The sequence below is a fragment of the Cyclopterus lumpus genome, chromosome 9 (assembly GCF_009769545.1).
Source record: "Cyclopterus lumpus isolate fCycLum1 chromosome 9, fCycLum1.pri, whole genome shotgun sequence".
Lineage (NCBI taxonomy): Eukaryota > Metazoa > Chordata > Actinopteri > Perciformes > Cyclopteridae > Cyclopterus > Cyclopterus lumpus.
In genome coordinates this window covers 9,969,054-9,989,751 of record NC_046974.1, presented here as the reverse complement: position 1 = coordinate 9,989,751, position 20,698 = coordinate 9,969,054, and the positions used below count along the sequence as shown (strand labels likewise).

The 20,698-nt window shown below is 44.9% G+C and overlaps 1 protein-coding gene across 1 annotated transcript in view; it reads right to left on the bottom strand.

Moving 5' to 3' along the window:
- The window catches only part of fbrsl1 (fibrosin-like 1), a 253,704-nt gene that overhangs the window by 11,629 nt on the left and 221,377 nt on the right, over positions 1-20,698 (bottom strand). The window contains 3 exon segments of the mRNA XM_034541227.1: positions 1,344-1,594; positions 2,956-3,215; positions 4,260-4,731. Coding sequence (XP_034397118.1) covers positions 1,344-1,594; positions 2,956-3,215; positions 4,260-4,731 — 983 coding nt within the window.

Genomic DNA, 20,698 nt, shown 5'->3' with positions numbered 1-20,698 from the left:
CATTAGTGAGATGAGGGAAAGTTTTTTTTCATCTTGAAATAGAGGACTGTGTAATGTATTTCATTCCTATTAAGTAAGGAATGAACAGCAGACCAGATAACACGCATGTGTGTTGGCTGAATAACGGTCTAAACGGTCTCTATATTTATCTGAGACTGTGCCATAAATACCAGAGCTTTGATTTCTAATGAACAGGATGGGGGTAATCTTGCAGTGGGGCCTTAATGGGACCACAGGCTCTCAATCAGGGTCATGACATGATGGATTAGATCTATTAGACTAATGCCAAAAAGCTACAAATGGAGGTCCGTCTGAATCGACTGTCAGAGACTGCTGTGCATTTAAAATGATGGATGAATAGTCATAACCTTTTCCCCCCTGTCCTAATCTGAAAGCTGCCATTATTTGACCCCCCCCCCCCACACTTCCTCCCAGACTTGATGGCAGTCAAAGCATGGAAGCAATTACAAACATTATCAAAATAGTTTTGCAATGATGTCATCCCCCTTTCATCCACAATGAGGTCATTTGATCAACTGCAAAGCCTTTGAATTTGTCGAAGTTGCGTAGACACACACACAATACGTGGCAAGGAGCTTTCACACAAATATACAAGTCTGCAGGAATGCATTCACACAAACACACAGATCTGTTTGACTGCGCCTTTGTTGCTCCTTGTGGTAGTAGGCAAATAAAAACATTCAAAACAATTTAAAACACATCCATATGCAAACATTTGAAAAGCCTGCCTTCAGGCATTACCCCTTTTTTGATCCTTGGCAAACACTGAACTGCAAAATCTATGTAAACGTTTAAATGAGGTGACTCATTTAAATACAATTTTGTAACAGTGGTTTGGCAGACAGGCCATGAGTCAGAACATAGCCGCTATGAAAAGTGATGTACTCTATGAATGTTTCTAATTCCATTATGGATGAATTAGTTGCAAAGCATTACTTATGTGTTTGGTTGGTTTGACCAACCTGAGCAGCAACTAACCCGCAGGTAGACAAGCTAAAAGATGTGCTAGTGTGTATGTTAAGGAAAGTGGAAGCCAGTGGGCTACATCTGCCCAACATTTGTCCTGTTTGAAGTAGAAAAGATGTGATGCTCCCAGCTTCTTATCGGCCCTGAGTCGTTAGCAGGAGGCAGAAATCAAAAAAGCAACATTCAAACTGAATCAGTATCAATTTTAATTTTACGGGAGGGGTTTCTACAGCTACGGGACATATTTGGTGAAAAAAAAGGAGGAATTGATTTAAAAGGAGATTGGGAGGGGTGACAGGTGGGGTTGGCAGTAACGGGAGCTTTTCTTTTTCTTTTTCTGTTTTACTTATCCTCACATTTCTGGCTTGGTTACGCACCATGGGGGGTGCGGTGGGCGGGGTGAGGATGGCGGCCGGGGGCAGACTGGCGGGGAAGGGCGTAAAGGTGTGCTGGTGGGTGTGTTGGTGCTGGTGCATGTGCTGATGTTGGTGAAACTCTGCCCTCAGGAGCGAAACGGGGGCCAGTGGTGAGGCGGACGGCCCCCGGCCCCGCTCCGAACTCTGAACCAGGAAGCGGTTGTTCAGCTCCTGCCTCAGGAGACCATGCTCTGTAAGAAAGGAGAGCGAGGAAAACCCCCAAAAATAAAATATTAAGGGTGGGGGTGGGGGAGGGAAGGGAAGGGGGGGGGGGGGACACAAGAAGAAAAAAAAGGCACGGGCGCCCAGTCAGTCTTCACAACAAGAGTAGAAGAGAAAATAAAATAGTCACCTGGCATTCTCTGTTTCTCCAGCTCATGCTGTGAGGGTTTTCTACGTGGGGACTCATTGGTGGTGGTAAGAGAGTTGCCTGTGACAATGTGCCAATCAGAATCCCCGAATGAGGCTGGCAATACATGATTGGTTGGTTGAATGATATCAACAGGCTGGTATCTAAAGACAAGAGAGAACCAAGAGTCATCCCAGCAGAAAACACACACACACACCTTTGCCCACTTAATGCACAGCTGGTGTATTTATTTTATATTTTGGAGATACCCATCATCGCTGGATACATTTGTTTCCTTCTATTGCAGTTTGAAAAAGATTGTTTTGGGGAAGTTGCCTGTATTATCAAATGTGTTACGGATCACATGCTGTAGGCAAGAGAAAACATAATTCTGGTTGTTGGAGTTGCAAAAATGTTCCACACTGACAGTTAATGTACTGCTTTCCGTATTCTGATGATGACTGCCATGTTGCTAGCTGACATTTTCCAGTGTAGCATCCAACTTTGAACGATGACCTCATCCCTCTAACTCACTTCTAAAAATATAAAGCTACTCTAAAGAAACTGAAGTACGATGTTCTCTGCCATTTATCATTGGAAATATAGAACATATGTTTGGATAAACTGTTTTACAGAATCAAAGGATAAATAAGTAAAGATATGTAATAAACGGGCACTTACCAGATCAGCCAATCATATATGAACACTTGACTTGTTACATTTTGTAATTAACTCATTAATACGGGTTGAAGACTAGTTCTCAAGTTAATATACATTGGTACTGTAGCATTCTATTAAGTTAAGACTTAATTTTCCTAGAACTGTAATTCTAATATAAGTACAGTCGAGCTGTGCAGTCAAGTCTAGTACAACTGAACTAAAACACACCCTGGAATATAAAATGGCCACGTCGCTGTGTTCAGAGTGTGTATGCAAACTATTACACACCAATATTCAAAGATGCTTCAAAATTTGTTATGAAAAAGCTTTAGATCTTTAAAGAAAATCTGACATTTCTTTAATAGGGACAACTCTGATAAGAAATGCCAGACATTGGTACAATAAATACCACCAATGTTTGTAGCTCTTTGTTATTTGTTTTACTAAAAAGTACACTGAATGCCCTCTGATGCCAACATGTATCCTTTGTGTCTGCAGTGAGGCTACAGACTTCTACCAACCATGTGAGATGCGTGGCTTTACCTGGATAAGGGGTGCCGGCGGGGTGCCCAGGAACCACTAAACTGTTGGTCGGTAAGGTAGGTGGTGGCGGCAGTGTGGCTGGGGTTGCAAACATGGCCGGATGGCGATGGGCCGGGCTCCGTAGGGAAGAATAGTGCGAGGTAGAGAGGTTAGCTATGGACAGAGGCAAGGCGGGGGCAGAAGATGGGAGCCCGCTGACGTGGTGGTGAGGGGATGGGGGCAAGTGCTGTTTGGGAAGACCCAATGGACTGCTTCTGTGGCTAAAGATGGAATGGGAGACAAAGGAAAAAAAATACATTATACTAATTTGGAAATTGATGCAGTTTATTTATTGCCCCACTAGACTGACGGGAACAAAATAAAGGAGAGTGGCAGTGCCTTTGATCCAACACCCTGATGAGATAAATAAGGTGAAACAGTGAAAGTGAACACAGCTTCCTGGATACAGAATGTCATTGGCCCAATCCCCCCTAAAGCCTTAAACCCTGAACCCTCAGGGACTTATCTGATGTCACCAAATGGTGTAAATACAAATGGGACAGCACTTTGCAGCGACATATTACGTTACCATGACAATGTCATATCTTGTTATTTACAATTGTAGGTATTTATTTTATATTTTGTACTCCCTGATTTGAATGTCTTCCAGGCTTTTGACTCACAAGATAAGAGTTGTTTGTCAAATAATCTATTTACTTGTTTTTGTCAAAACAGCTTTAATAACAAAATGAAAATAAATGGTTAATGAATAAAGTAACTGTGTAATATAGTCTCTGCTTGCATTTCTCTGCTTTCATGTGTTTTTATGCACCACCCTAATGTTTTTGTGTAAATGTAATATGCCAGGCCGTCCTCTCTGTTTTCTTTTTTTTTTCTTACGTCTCCGGCTTCCACTGGTAACCCTGTGTTCAATGTCACATTGCTATGAATTTTGGGTTATTCTCTCAAGCAAAGTCAGCAGAAATGCAGCCTTACGGAAAGGGTTCATAAAGGGCTCAAAATGTGTGCAAGAGAGTCCTCAAACACTCGATTACACGATTTGACCGTGGGACAGCCCTAAACCCTGACGGACTTTGCAGGAATGTGCATCAAAGTCTATGAGTCTTTAAGTGTGGAGATCGGGATTGGGCCCTACTGAGATTTCTAGTGATTTTACAAAGACATATTTCAGCTGACCAACTGAGGTCGAAATGCTGCAGATTTCTTTTGTTGGCTGGTTTACATTTTACATTTCCAATCAAGCACAAATGCCTCTTATCTTATACGTCTCTGCACCTGTAACACGTATCCATGTAACAACGTACCTGATGTCGTGGAGGCTGTTGTACTGCAGCGGGTGATGCACCTGGTGGCTGATTATTGGCCGTGCGTGGTGCTGTGAGGGCAGATGAACACAGGCCTCCTGGTGCAAGTGTGGGTGAGGAGGGTGAGGGTGGTGAGGGTGGGTGTGAGGGTGGGTGTGAGGGTGAGGGTGGGGGTGGGGGTGGGGGTGGGGTGGCGCCCTCAACAGGGGAGGGGTAGGGATAGGGGCCAGAGGGTGGGGCTCCTTCTTGACACTGACAGGAGGCGGGGTGGGGAGGCACGACCTAGGGGGTTCTGGGGGGGCCGCCGCTGCAGCAGGGGCAGGGGAGCCCGTAGGCGCCGAAGCTGGGGTGGGGCTGGGCACAGGAGGCGTGAAGGGCACCTCACTGTTGCTCTGCTCCTGGCTGCGCTGGAGCCCTGATACTTTGGCTGAGCTACAAGTCTTGGACTCTGGACAGTCATTCGTTGGCACACCTGAGGAAACATGAAACAGCAAAATGTAAGAAGAACATTTGTAAACTCATTTGTAAAGTTCATTGGTGTCAATTATGTATTGGCGATGTCTGATGTGAAGCTACAATTCACTGTTCTTCTCTCTGGATCTCCATCAGGGCACATCCCCCTGTTTCTGATGCTGAAATAAGATAACAGATAAACAAGGATAGCTGTTTGCTACTGTGTGTATTCAGAGAATATACATGATTAATGATAAGTAAAACTCTATTTATTTCTATATAATGTTGTCCAAACGTCTTCGGACCAAGGTTCCTCTTGTTCTCTACTCCCTAGGTTCCATTAAGTGTTTAATCAGGTCATTTTCACGCTTGACTATAATCAAATGATCCAATTTCTTCCCGCGATCGAGTCAGTATGAATAAATCACAGCTAATTAAAGTTAAATGTCGGCCCCTATTCAAGGCTTTGCTAAGCACACAATCTGGCATGAAATAATTATGTTTCAATTGTGCTGTGAGGAGAGATCGTGGCCCTTTATCTTGGCCTTTCTGCCACTACGCCTTTCTACCCCCCTCCCTGAACTTGCAGGGGATTTAGGAAACCACAGCAAAGCACTCTGAACCCGACCACTTTGTCTTTACCATTCACCAGGGGTCTTTTCGACAGACAAGAAGCTTTTATAATCAGCATTCCACTGAACAACGGCTTTTCATACTTAGGCTGTTGCAATTTAATGACTGTAATTATATGCTATTGTAGTAGGAAAATGAAAGTGTCAAAAAATTCAGCATTTCGACACCTTTTACATACATAAAATCTCAAAGCACTTATAATTCTTAATGAAAAAGAACATGCATTATCCTCTACCTCTCAGAGTTAAAAGAAAAGCTAAATGGGCCCCAAATAAATTGAGTTTGAGGAGATGGTAACTAGTGCTACAACTGCAATAGCTACAACACGGCTATAGCTCATCAAAGTGGTGGAATTTGATTTAAGCACAGAACTATCACAAGCATAGAAAATCGGAGAAAGAAAGTGTTCACACACAGATAAAGAAAGATAGGGACCGAGAAAGAGAGAAGACAGCCTGGTGGAGATGAGGCTCTCTAAGCAGCTATAATCTACAGCCAAGATGCAGCAGTACTTCAGTCAGAAGGCTTACAAGTGCCTCAATTAAAAACGCTCCATGGGCACTCTCGACGGTAACAAAAAATGAGAAGAGCCGGGAGCTGCTGTCAAGCCAGTGAGAACTCTACATGCAGCCCACTAATGGAATATCCAGTCCCTATTAACAGCCTGCTTAATCTTTCAAGGATCCTAACACCCATAAAAAGACCAATAAAAAGGCGGGGCAGAGCTTTTATTTTTTTATTTGTTAAGCACCCCCTCCCTTGCTCTTTGCGTTTTATAGGAGAACTGGGGCTGGCAAAGGTGTCACGATTTTCAAATGAATTCCAGGGTCCAGGCGTATATAGACCTCCAGATTTATATGGGTCTGGGATTTGGATTAAACTGTCAGGCTCTAGTCCCTGCAAGCGAGACAGAAAGAGCAAGACTGAAGGCAAAGACAGAGAGACGGGTAGAGACAGACAAACGGGCTGCGAAGCAAATATCCAGTCAAAATGTCGCCGTTGGGTGATGTTGCTGTGGCAACCTGTTCTCCCAGACACAATGCGAGTGATACTGAAGGAAGTCTCACTACGACCACTAGGAGAGGGGTTTCTAATACTAATGCTGGGAAGCCAGGGCCACAGCCAGCGCCGGGTTATCTTAACGATGATTCTAATGGGCTCTAATGGAGGCAGCGAAGTATCAGCCTGGACCAACCCTTCCCTCATTAAAATCCCTCTGCAAGCATAGACACACACATGCACAAATGCACAACAAAATACACACACAAAAAAAGTTTTTCAGTGTGGGCATATTACACACACCCCAACATCTTCATGTCATAGAAGGGCAGCACAAAGCGAGAACAATCTGACCATGTATATTGGAGACATAATTTTAATGACTTCTTTGCTTCAGAAATGATAGCAACAGTCTGGGATATATTCCTGCTAAATATAAATGCAGAGTTATTGTGTGATAGCCATGACACTGCAGGTCCAGCTTCATTAGCAGCAACCAGGCTCTCAAGACTAGTAGTCTTGTACTAGTAGTACAATTGATGGTAGAAAACACTGATTGTGAATATTTATAGATTGCTTTTGTATCGTTTTGCTTCAGCTGCAGCCATTTTGAGTTCAACCTAATACGCAGTGTTAACAAGATGACAAGAAGGCCTCTCTGACACATGTCACCTAAGGGATATATGTAGCAACAATCACTGTCCCCTCGCCGCAAATCCGCACAACTGTCAACTGTCAACTGGAGTCTCAAGCATTTCAGCAAACTGCCAAATTCTGCATTTGTTTTGATCTTCCTTTCCTTAGGACATGGAACACACTTCCCTATTCCTGCAATCACATACTTAGGAAAACAGTAGGCAAGCCACAGGCAGCCATGTGAAACAAATGCCATACGAGTGTCTGTACAAAAAACGTGCTGTCCTGAAGCCCAGCCCCGCAAACCTGAGCAGATGGTGTGAGTGAGTCAGGCAGGTTGGAGGGCAGCCCGGTGGTGGGGGGTGGCCCCCCTCACACTCTCCCGTTAGCTGGGTTAGTGCACCAGGGGGACAGGGACATTCCCAGGGGGGTGTTGGCAGGTCTGCTCACCAGATGACATCTCATCCCAGTATTGATCTTTTTATAGTTGTTCCTGTGGCACTGCTTACTCAGGGGAATTGGGCCTTGCACCGTGCACACGTGCCTGAGTTTGCAGTGATAGAGGGTTGGGGGTTGGAGTGGTGGAGCAAGGAGGGACACAGGGACTACGGTAGCAGACAGGCCAACGGGAATCGCTGGTCATGACTGATGCGTCCAGCAGGGAATCTGGGCTGAATAGTGTCGCTACACAGCTGTTCCTGCCTACAATATCCTTCACTTCTGACCCCGTTTGTCCCAGTGGAACATCTGGAGAGCTGGCACCGATCTGGTCCTATGTGGCCTTTATGCAGCCAGATGGCCTAGCTTTGAATGGCTTGGACCAGTCTGGCTTGGCCTTGAGCTGGTTGGGTGTCGTCATCATCAGACTTCAATGAAGGATAACAGGGCTCCTTGTTGTGACCAGGACATCCCTCTAAGGCATGGTCTGACACATGCCATGTCAAGATCCCAATGCAGAAGCCCTAAAGGACAGCGCTACATACCTTGTCGCTCAAATACTTTGAGTTGCAAAACTGTCGCCTCTCACAAGCATTCACTTGAAAACGTTTTGTTTAACCACTTTATTTCAAATATACACCTGGCTACCTGCAAATGGGCCCCATAACCTCATGAATGAGACGAAGGCCCGAAGGAAGATTGTCATTCGGCCTCCAACTACAACCCTCAGCAAACTTATGCTGTGAATGCAAATAAATGTGTTACATAAATTACCTGCTCACCATGCCACGATGCCAGTATATACAAAAGCCAGGAAAATAGAACCTGTATGCAAAAAGCCTTTTCAGATTTAATACAAGGGTATGCAAATTCTCTCTATGACAAGGGGGGTCAGGGGCTAAGAGAAGCTTTAGGCCACTGGGTGTTTTTTAATAGTAGGCAAACACTGCGGCTCACTCCCTTCATGGCTTTGCTAAGGCATAAACAGTCAAGGCACTGATAAAATAAGGACATGAACAGACATTTAAATAAAGCTGCATATCTGCTGAAAGACGTTGGAGGATGCAGAAGGTATGTGAGAATGCACGCTGACTTGATCCGTCTCCCGCTGGCTCTGGTTGACAGAATATTCTGCTGCTCTTGACGGTTGAGCTCACAATGATTTGGTTTTTGTACCTCTGTAGACAAGCAATCTGCACAGAGCCAAGGCTTAGCTCACGATTGAGTGACTGTGGAAGATGGCTGTAACAGATACTGGCAGAAGGCAGGAAACCGCAGTCTTGCCAATCAACACTTCATTGCTGTGAGGTATTCTGTCATTAAAAAAAAAAGGTGGGGTGATTTCAACAAAATTATTTTGTATGAGAGGAACAGAAGGGCTGAGCAGTGTTGAATCATTGTGCTAATAATAAAATCATAGGAGAAATTTGCAATGGCTTGCTTTCCCTCACACTATTTAATCTGCCTTGAGCATCTCCAAGCTGGTAACGAGGGGAGCCAAGGCGACGTTTTTGCAAATCACTCAGAGATGTTAATGGGGGAGTGGACGAGGAAAAAACTGGCCAAGATAGCTAAAGAGTGGGGACAGCTAGCACGTTTCAATTATTTCTCTCTGTCTCTTTGCCGCAGCTGACAAAAGGAGTGGATGGCAGCAGAATGGGGATGGGTGTTAAGCTGTAACACGTTTACAGTCAAAGCCCAGGCATAAATTGAGAACCTAATGTTCATTTCAGAGAGCTGGCAGCTCAAGTTGCGGGATGAATCAGTTTTTCCTGTGCATATTGGATCCCAGTTCAAACACCAGCCATATGGTGCAGGACACATATGCACACATTCACCTCTCATGGCACCCGTGCCAGTGTTGTGGAAGGGAGGCAAATAACATTGAGCACATCTTTAAATTGGACAGGAAAGAGCGAGGGAATGACAGAGCTCTAAATGTTGACTGTGTCATTTAAGGTCCTGAGGTCCTCTAAAAGCATTGTGACACCAACATTAGGCCCTGGCTATAATTTGCTGCTGAAAAGTAAGACGCCTCCACACTCACAATTCACTGTTCTTCTCTCTGAATCTCCATCGGGGCCCACCCCCCTGCAGAGCTGGTTCCAGCAGAGCTCATGTGCTCTGCGACTACCATCAGGCTCAGCCTCTCATGAACACAGCTGGGTCATCTAAGGTCAGTTCCACTGGGCTCTCCTAAATAAAAGGGTGGACATCTTGGATCTTTGGATAGAAAAGCTCAAGTCTAATGGCTCCTCTGACGCGGCCCACCCTGCCAGTCAGGAATTTGACCCCTTTCACTGTCACTGACCCATCACCGACCCTGGTGACCATTCGTACCCTAAGGCCGCTGGGGACAGACAACCAACAGGCAAGGAAAGGGAGGGGAGTGGAGAACTGAACTCCAAGAATTAATTTTCTGTTGAAAAGAAGGGGAGCCTTCAGGAGTTATTTGTGAAATGCTGCAAGCACTCGCCTTATCCTTTCATTAATTAGCATGACACGCCTGCCTGATGGACTTGAACGCCGCAGCAGCAGCTGTCTCAATTGATTACAACAGTGGACGTGGTGCTGCAATTATCGAGGTGACTGGAGACAACGCCTGCCACTTCTAATAAAAGACTTAACTCCTGCTTCCCACGTGACGGCAGAGCAGTGGGAGGACAGTGGCAGCCTCCCTGCGTCTCCCCTACCGTTAAGGCCTTTTCAGAGTCTCACCGTGGGCTGCTGTGGATCACACTGTGGGCTGTAGTTCTGGAGCAGCGTGTCAGCTTTACTTAAGCTTGCATAACGCCTGAACATTATCACTTTGGTGCCCCACAGGAAAGCATTCTCTATTAGCCCACCAACTGGCTCACAATCCACAGAGAATGGTAGGTAAGGAGGTAAGAAAGAAAGAGAGAGGGAGAAAGAACGAGATTTAAGAGATACAAAGACAAGGAGCTTTTGCCAGGAAGCACCAAGTTCAAGCAGAAATGAAGGGAGTGAGTACTAAGCAATGTAAACACAAGCAATGCTTTTCATCCTAATTTCATGTATGAACATGCATGGAGCCCACATGCCTCTAAGTGGATATAATATTATATTTCAGTGCCCCACTGATTACTTCTCAATGGAAGGGAAATGGCTGGGGGAAAATCCTTCAACAAATCCTAAGTGGCATGACAGTGAGAGCCTCCATGTTTTTCTTTTCCTCCTCCTCCATCTCCATTTTCACTCCCCGCGCAGAAAGCAAAGCAACAATTGAAAGTTGACAGCTCCTAACCATTCGCCATACCTCATTCACTGTTTTGACATATGCAGCCGTTGCAATTTAATGCCATAAAAGGGGTAGGACAAACATCTTTGCCAACATATCAGATTTCCTCAAGTGTTTTTGCAGTGACAGGGGTTTGTCGATATAAGTATTACAAACTGTGGTTTAGACTAAGATGGTGCCTGAGCTACTCATCTGCTTCTTGCAAATACAGCAGCCATTTTCATAATGTCAAATAATTTCCTGTGATAGCCAAGAATGCTGAGGCAGCTGTCTTTTCCAAGTGGTGGTATTCTATAGGCGGCAACGGCTAAAAACAAATATCTCTTTATTAACAACTGCGAGAGAACTGGATCGTCAATCAACCAGCAAACATTTTCTTCATGTCATGTTTACATGTTGAAGTATCCTGTAATTTCAGGCCAGGACTTCTGATCAAGGCTCAGGGTTCTTATTCATTCAAAAAATGACATTGTGCATCCCAGCATGCCATAGGGATTGCATTAGGGACATACAAATAATATAAATACCCCCACTCCCCACAGACACACAAAACTACCCCAAATTATATTTAAAAAAACAAATAATACTACTCAAAATCATCTTGAGAGAAGGTGACATTTGCACAATAGGGAGGGTGAATGGGAAAGGGTAAGATCTTAGTGGACTATTTGTCCAAAGATAGCACCCCAGTGAGCATTTAAGTGCTTGGGATTAAGTTTCGCATATATCGGGCCCTCAGGGGAACACACTGTCCGGTATAGACACACTGATGTAATGAATGCCTCTTCTATAGGAGGATCCTGCTGCTGAGCTGCTCCTTGGGCGCTGTTGGGTAATTAGGCCTACAGATGAAGACCATGCAGCTGTTGAAGACAAGACTAGAGCTTCCCCTGCTAATGGCTACACGCCAAAAGACCTGCATTTATTATGAGCTACATGCCTTTTTTCTGCAAAGAAACAGAGCTTGAGCTATGTGAAAGTAGACTTCTTGCAGTCTAAATTGTTTTTTTTGTTTTTTTACATGTCACGGCTGATGACACACTTTGAGGACTGAGATGGGAATGTTTGAAACAGATCTCATACAGAGCTTAGTTAGACACACACACACACACGCACACACACACACACACACACACACACACACACACACACACACACACACACACACACACACACACACACACACACACACACACACACACACACACACACACACACACACACACACACACACACACACACACACACACACACACACACACACACACACACACACACACACACACACACACACACACACACACACCTCAAAATCTATTGCCTCTCCCCCTCAACCACCATGTTCTCCACCACGGCAGGAAAAGAGTGACAATTGGAGGGTGTATCAGGTTTCTCCAACATTTGCTCTCCTTCCTTACACCCCATTCATCATTCTTGATTAGAGTGAGCGAGCATGTCAGAGAAAGAGGGATAAAGTGACCCGGACTGGGGGAGAAAGAGGGAGAGAGCGGTTAGTTAATAAGGCAGGGAGAGTGGAGAGGGAGTTGTGTCAGGTAAACTAATAGCGGCAGGGCCTGGATCCTGACCTGTGGGGCTGCGGCTAACCTAAACGCACACGTCTCTAAGTCCTAGCCACACATACAGAAAGAAGTAGGAGACTCTGGGTCTAGCCTGCTCGAGCCGTAGTGGACAAGGAACATTAACAACAGCCTACACGTTTTTAGGGCCGCTATGAGCTGCCTGCATTTCACTGTGGCGTTTCGAGTGCGGCAAGTGAAGAATTGATTTGTTTGGTGTGTGAAGGTGGCGTGTCGGTTTGGGGAAATGTGTGAATGTGAGTATCTCTGTGAGGAGAGGCTGCACGGTGAAACAGGAGCAAAATTGGACTCAGCAACAAGCCAAATCGCTTGCGAGATGAAACAGACGAGAAAAAAAAAAACAAGACAACACAAGGCCCCAGAAAAGTGTCGAGCAAGGCAGCCTGGCACACAAGCAAAAAAACAACAGAAACAAAACAAACACTCTTTTCTTTCTGCGTGACATATTTCAGACTGCAGATGACAAAACAACACTGAAAGAGTTAGAGGAATCATAATCAAACTGCCAAGCGTGTCTGACTGTTTCATAAATCCGTGTCGAAGCATTGGCTCCACACCACATCAAACCCTGTAAATTCTCCTGAAAGCCTCCTCTCTCCCTTTAGTGGCCAGCGCTTAGATTATTGTGTACAGCTAAAAGGTAAGTGCTGGGAGTGTCACACTTGAGAGTGTGTTTTAAGCACCATAAAGTATCAAGACCCAGATGGCTCATCCACCCTCAAATACATGTCCACTCTACCTTGGCTCCAGTGGCACCTGCTACCCGGATTAGTTTAGTGCTCCGCCAACCCAGCACATTAATACAGTGTGCCACAGCTGATAAGGAGCCTAGGCCACTCCAGCACTCGCCCTGCACTTAACAGTTGATGAGTCAATACCTGTATTATTAGTGATAGCGATAGTATATAGATCTTTTCCATAAACACAGGGAGCCATGATTTTGATGGAATTTGGCAGTGTTAGGCTTCAACAGATGTGGTCTTTTGAAGCTTTCACTGCAGATGGTTTTGGACTGATCCGGACTAAATATTCAACTAAATATTTAAAACAAACAAAAAAGCGTTGACATATTTTGGAACACTGAGACGGACTCCATTCTTTGTAGCAATAATGATTGATACAAAACCAAAAAGGCTTTAATTTAGGTTATGAGCTTTTTATAAACAAAGAGTACAGTCCTGATAAGAGCTACAATATATTTATAATCAAACTGTATTTTACAGAGGTGGAAAACACAAATTCTAACGAAAGGGCAATATCACCAAGACCATATATCAGTGTAGCGCAATACTGCTAATATTGCTCTTTATAGGTCATGTGACATTGGAGCAATTTCTCTCGTTCCCTCCCAAAGCAAGCAGCAGTGATTTTCAAATCCTGCTGCTCACCCCTCAACGCAGTAGCACTAACCCAACAGTCACGGAGGTTGGAGCCCATGCTCTGCTGAATGGGGTTTTACAGCCAGTCAGAGGCCATTAGGGGCCCCGCCACCAGGGCCCAGCACAGGGAATTCAATGGTAGCCAAAAACAACAGCCAAACAGATGACCGCTTGAATATTGGAGGGGACCACACTGTGCATATTCTTTTTTTTTAACCTTCCCTGAAATGCCCAAAACGCAGCCCCCCCCCCCCTCCCTCTGTCTCAGCGAATTACCACCTATGTGTTAACAAACACTGGGACCATTAATGCTACTGGTGCCCAGTGAAATATAGAACAAAAAACAAGCCCTTTCTCAGCAGTGTGTGTCAAGTTACCGCTTTCAACATGTGTTGAGTTCAAGGCTCTATAACAAACCTCTCCAAACCCAACTCTGTCAAACATACTGTACGAGTCCAAGCCTGCAATATCGCTTCTAGACAGAGTGGCTATGATAAGACACTGAAAGAAATATAGATGCTAATATGCTGCCACTGGAAAGGCATGTAGCACAGAAATACTGAAATACTTTTATATGGCTGGCTGATATTTCTGTTTGATTTAGGATCTTGTTTCCTGGGTTCAGCTCCCTTTCCCCACAAAGCCTCTCTGACACATTCTTCTAATACATGGATGTCCTTGTCCGTCATGGAATCTGAAGCGTTTTACATCCGTACTGTTCCTGGTGGTGGGTTTCCCATCTTTACAAGCCTGCGTGAAACACTTTCCAAAATGTCCAATCCATTACAAGCGTGTTTGTAATATCCATATAGGCTGACAACTTTCCCCTTGCCAGCGATTGTACATTATCCAAGTGTCGTGTTTGGCCACAATAGCCTACCATCTGGCTTTGTCAATGCGCGTTATAGCCTCATCTGCAAACAACATTGGCTCTGTACCGCTCAACACAGATCAGCTTAAAAACGCACATAGCGGGGAACTGGGATCTTCAAACAAATGCAGGGTGGTGGAAAAACCCACTCTCGTTGGCAGAAAGACTCAAGCTTGGAATAAAGGATTAAAAACAAGAAAACCTTCAAGTGATCACAGGCGACACGCTTTACATTTCAGGCCTGACAGTAGTGATAAGACGCCGGTCATGTTTTATTCCAAGTAAACAATAAGAATGCCTTCCACACTGCAGCTGGCTGCATTGGAGGAGGACAGGGAGGAGGATTACGATTAGACAGAAGATGTGATGAGAGCTACTGCTCTCTTAAGTTACCCTTTCTAAATTCTTCCCTAAAGGAAAAAACAAACAGAGAGCCTGCATCCATTTTAGCTAATGGTGCTTCCCTGCTAAGATGGGAGTCAACCTGTGTTTTACAAGTTGGTCAGCTAACTGCGGGGGCTGCAGCTTTTCTGCCAAAAAGCTTTTCCCTAGTTAGGGAGCCTCTGATTTCCTCATTCACTGGTGAAGCATCAGCTCCCTTCACAAAGCTAAGACATGGTGAAGCAGTTGGTGAACTAGACCAGTAACTGCTAAGAGGGGTTGTGTTCAGCATGCAGCTTCGCTGCCAATGCGATTTCTTTAATTACAATGGTCATTTATTGAATTATGTTTTCTCGGCAATGCTTTCCCCACTCAGCATAGCCAAAAAACGGATCATATCTTAACCTTTTGTCTCAATGCCAGTGATCCGGTAACCGGATTTCAACATTGAGAATTCCTCCTTGCGGCTGTGTGCTTGCAATTGATGGCTGGACAAATAGAGAAACGTCAACTGAGTGTTACCTCTAGGTCAAAGCAACAGTATATATTCGCATGTGCTTATTTCTATCATGGTGTGCAACGCTGCTGATGGCGTGGCAGGTGAGGGGAATCATGTGCATGGAAAGGCCAGGATGGCATTAAGCTGGCATTCTATCATTTAACTTGAACTGAAGAGACAGTGCTGAAAAAGCCTCAAGCGATCATTGGCCTATGTTGTGTATCAGAGATGGCTTTGAGGCGGCACAGTACTGCCCAGTATTGAAGTGATTCAATATATTCACTTTGGCTTAATCGTATGCCCTGTGAAGCTCTCTGTATATACTAACCTGTTCTTAACAGTAAGATGGGAATCACAGCTCAGAGATGTTACACCCTGGGTATTATACACTGAAGTTGCATAGTGAAAGTGCAGCAGCCAAAATGCTGGTCATGCCCCTGACAACTTATCCTAAAACTCCCTCATGGCCTGTAGTGATTCTGTAATCGCTCCCTCTGCACAGCTAAAGCTAAATCCATATCCAGTCAATGAGCACAGAGTAACACAATGGAGCCTAATCACACAGCCTTCAATGTGACTCCCATTTCCTGTCACAATAGCTGATCACCACCCACAGGCTCGCTGACAGATGACAGGCACTGATAGGACTGACTGACAGGTGTCAAGCGTTCTGACATGTAATGGCTAACACAGACAAGAAATACATTGACTATCTAGCTGAGTTTTTGTTTCATGATTAAAGCTCAATCTGCAGTGACCCAATACTCTAAACAGGAGCCAAGTTAATATTTCATGCACACTAGGCTCTCCGCACAGTGCAGTTGCTTTTCTAATGGATATAATAGTGCTCTACAGGGGCCAATGAGTGCACCCAGGGATAGCATGACATATCAGCACAGATTTTACAAGCCAGCTAATTGCAGCGCATAGAAAATCAGGAGTGTCTTTGAAAACAAGCGGCTTGTAAGAGCCAGTGCAGTTTGACATCACATCCTGAATCATATAAAACCAAACAATTCCCTTCAGTCAGCTTTTTAAGGTGCCAGGCCAAAGAGGGATTGTGGGTAATGTGGCTTGCTCCCTCTGACTGCCTGCCACTCTGAGCTACATAAATAGTACATGACATTGTAATCGTAATTTAAAACGCTATAAATATTGAAGAATTAAAATAATTTATGGAACACCGCAGTGTAAATGGATGTGTGTGAGTGTATGTGTGTGTGGGAGTGTTTTGTCTCCTTTGACTCCTCTCTCGCAGTGTATGCTGAAACGATGGGCAGCGGCGGTGCAAGTTGGGAATTCTGTAATTGCTTTTTCTATCCCTGAAGCAGGCCTTCCTGCTTTAAATCAAAAAAGGCAATCTCTGTCAGTAATGGCTCAATTAATAATTAAACACGTGTCTTATCTCCGCCAAGCTCCCCCTATTTATTTTCATCTTTTTGACAGGGATGGCTGCACAAACAGCATTAGCACTATCAATAAAGGGAGCATTAATATCAGCCCCTTTCTCCCAAAACAAATCACCCAGCTCATAAACTGTCCTATGTCTGTGAGAAGTAATAACCCAGAGATTAATACAGAAACAAGCCATATTCCTTGGTTTTCTCCAATTTCTCACAAGTATTTTCTCTCCCTGAACTGAGTGTTAGCTAACCCATCTGCTCTCTGTATTCTGCGAGGAGTTTTGACCATTTTAATATTCAAATCAAATCAGGGGAACACACAAGCTGCTGTTCAAGCTCAGTAACAAGTGAGGTGGTGTTAGAGGCAGACGGTTTATTTTATGCATAAAACTACCAGCCTTCCAGCTCTCCTTTGCACATGGCGTAACTGTATCATATGAGAGCTTGACCATAAGTGTTATGTCAATACAGGAACATTGGTCTTCTTGATAAAGAAAGCATGTCCTGCAAGCTGCCTGGACTTTGTCAAACAAATCATTGTCGGTACTGAAGGTGAGCTTCACCAGGCTTAGATTCCACAGAAGTGAAGCCTACTTTCAATAAGAGCTTTTGCTAATCTGGCTGTGGGAAGCCCTTGCAGCCCTTGTGTTTTTCCATCAACATGTCTGCACTCCAGTCATCTAGCCTGCCCGCTAGCCAGCCAGCCAGCCAGACACATTCTCTGTCTACCTCCACTCAATACTGATTCAACGGCGGCGAAAAGCTGATTAGTTGGTCAAAGGGTCAACCTCCATTCATTATTTAATGGGTGAGAGGCTGCGCACAGTGAGGCCGGCTGCCGAGGTTAGTGATACATTACGCTGACCTGGCCAGAGGAGAGCTGCCCAGTCGAATACAAACATGCTCTCTCATTTACTTCACCCTGGCTGAGATGCCCTCAATCCCCTCTGCCCCTGACCTTGCCGTTCCTTTTCAAATCACCATCCTTCCCCCAATCTCTGGCATTCAGAATCCAGCAGGTGGGACTGTGTTTCATTTCCCTGTAAGCTTGCACTGCAGGAGCAGGCCCGAAGCTATGGCTGGCCCAGGTAACTAAGAGGAGGAGGAGGCCATTGCTATTTTATTGACATGCAGCCAACAGTAGTGGGGGAACAAAGGCCACTCAGCACCTATTGAGAGAGCAGGCCTGCAGACAGGGTGGTTGATTAGCGATTCGACACGGGGACCCTGGACTGTGTAGCACATAATGAGAGCTTAGGGAGCAAGCCATGAGTCGATGGGGGAGGGAGGTACGACGGAGGCGGGCTTGGGATAGGAGAGGGGAGAGGCGGGCTTCAACCATAAGGAATTGATTTCCTACAATAGAAGATTGATATATGAGTAAAAGGGCTCCACAGAAGAAAAAAAAACAAGGGTATGGGCAGATCCTAAATCCTTAAGCTACAGCATTGGTAATGTGTTTATATATAAACAGTTAGAGGATAAGCCCTAAATCCACTGCCAAGCTAAATGGTTTATGCATCTTTTTTGTTTGTTTACTTCTGTGTCAATTAGGCAAATTGGTCTAACATCCCTGACGAGCAAGAGATCTAAAGTGAGTGGATTTTACATTCATGTCCAAAAGCTTCTATCTCCCTGAACACCACACTAACCTCGTCTTCACCTTTCATGTGGCCTCAGAGAGATGTTAACAGAGTCAGATGTGCATGATGGCAGTTGTGCGTGTGCTTTTCTTCCTCTTCTTCGTCTGCACGCTCTCTCCTTCCTTTGTTCCTCTGGTCTAATCCAGTATGTGTGGGCCGGTAAGTTTAATGGAAACAATTTATTAAGTCCGGCTTAAAATGCCATCTGCAGCTAAGCCTCCCAAAGCCGCTAAGCTCCTGGTTTCGCCCCGGAGCTTGCTGTGTTCACGCTTACTGTAATGCTCTGTTTAAAATGAGCACAACGGGTCAAAATTAATCAGGATTACAAGGGCACAAATCCACTTCAGAAATGGGTTTTCTACCAATCTTGCTCCTGCTATCCCAAGATGCCCCAGGTTTTTCTGATGGACCGGCACACTGCACAGGTTTACCCTCACACCATAGCAGGTAGCACCGAGCTAGCACAGCAGGACCTTAGCGAGTACAAGGTGGCAGGAAACCCACAGATACAACATTCAACATAGTTACTGAAGATTCCAAAGTGTTCTTCTCAGATATTTCTAGCTGCTGACAGCTCGGTGATAACTCCCCACCACTTCCATAGGCACAGCATTGTGAAATGTTATAAGAAGGCCTACCAGTGAAGTGTTTATCTGTGCTCTGTGGAGGTGCCCTGGACATGCTCAGCAGCTACATTTAGCTTCTCATTCGCCTTCAAGCAAGTGATAACCGTAAACTCTGAGCTGCAATTCAATAAGAGTAGGCCTGAGTGGAGCACACATCTTCAGAGCGCTTTTACTTAAACATGGCCATCCTCCAGGAAATCAATAATTTGCAGGAGGTTTAAGACGGGAAATAAACAAAAAACAACTGTTAGATAATGCTTGGCCTTTGCTGTACCTTCCTACCGCTAAACCACCAACACAGACAGACATTCAGCAGAACGTGTCCTAGCTCTTGGGTAACAACATCCAAAGAAAACTGCACAGTGTGTGCTGTGTTATTACAGATTATATTAGCTTGTTTTATCTGTAATGTTAGCTTTGTGAAAGAGAGATGACGAAAAGTAAATATGAGAGAAAGAAGGCAATGGTGTCTGGGTTTTGCCCAAAACCATGTTCTGTGTGCATAATTACAGCGCTGTGCCTTCACTGATTACTATGTTGGTCTTTCCTCTCCTCTATTAACCCTGAACCGTTTCATTAACATGACAGACTGTGGGCCTGTGTGCAATTTGGACTTAACCTCAACTGTTTGTACCCATAACTGCTCACAAAAATAAAGTTCAGAAAGCAGCACAATGTTGAAAGGCAAGCAAGAGTTAAGTGAAATAACACTCATTACCTAGAGAAATGTACAAGCCAAACATCATCACAACATTATATATTTATGTGTGCCATGATTTGTGTGTGCATCTGTGAGTGTCTCCAAGCCAACAGCTCGACAGGCCTGGTGATCAGAGGAAAGCTGGCTTTTCATTGGTCCCACAGGACCATGAGCGAAACCGGTAATGGGACACATACGCCGCATCCTAAACCAGAGGAAAACAGCCTGTGGGCTGCTTTGTCACACACACACACACACACACACACACACACACACACACACACACACACACACACACACACACACACACACACACACACACACACACACACACACACACACACACACACACACACACACACACACACACACACACACACACACACACACACACACACACACACACACACACACACACACACACACACACACACACACACGTTTAGGCCAAAAACAAACACTGTCCTAGAATCCATTACAGCTCAAAACAACATTGGAATGGAAGAAAAGCGCCGGCTGGGGACAGCTCTGCCATTGTAGCGTGATAACATCGCCCTCAAATCACTTCATCAAACTGTTTATTTATTTTCTGCCTCACCCTTTCTAACCCCTAATTCTAATCTGGTGCCCTTCTTCCACATTACCCAAACAGGATCTGGTTGATCTGTGCGACAATCAGGAGAGACTCCTGAGAGACTGATTGGATTGTCTGGATGTAATTCCAGAGTCCTAATCCTCAGCCTCGTGTGCACATTAGCAAGATCTACAGAGCCCTCCGTTTGCCAGCTGACATGGATGGAGTGTTTGAGTGTGTGTAAAAGACAATGGCTGTGTATGTGACTGTACTAGCGGTTCTTCACAGCGGAGTTTACATGCGGCCATGTTCTGTATGGGCATGCAGGGAAAATAAATCAACATCCT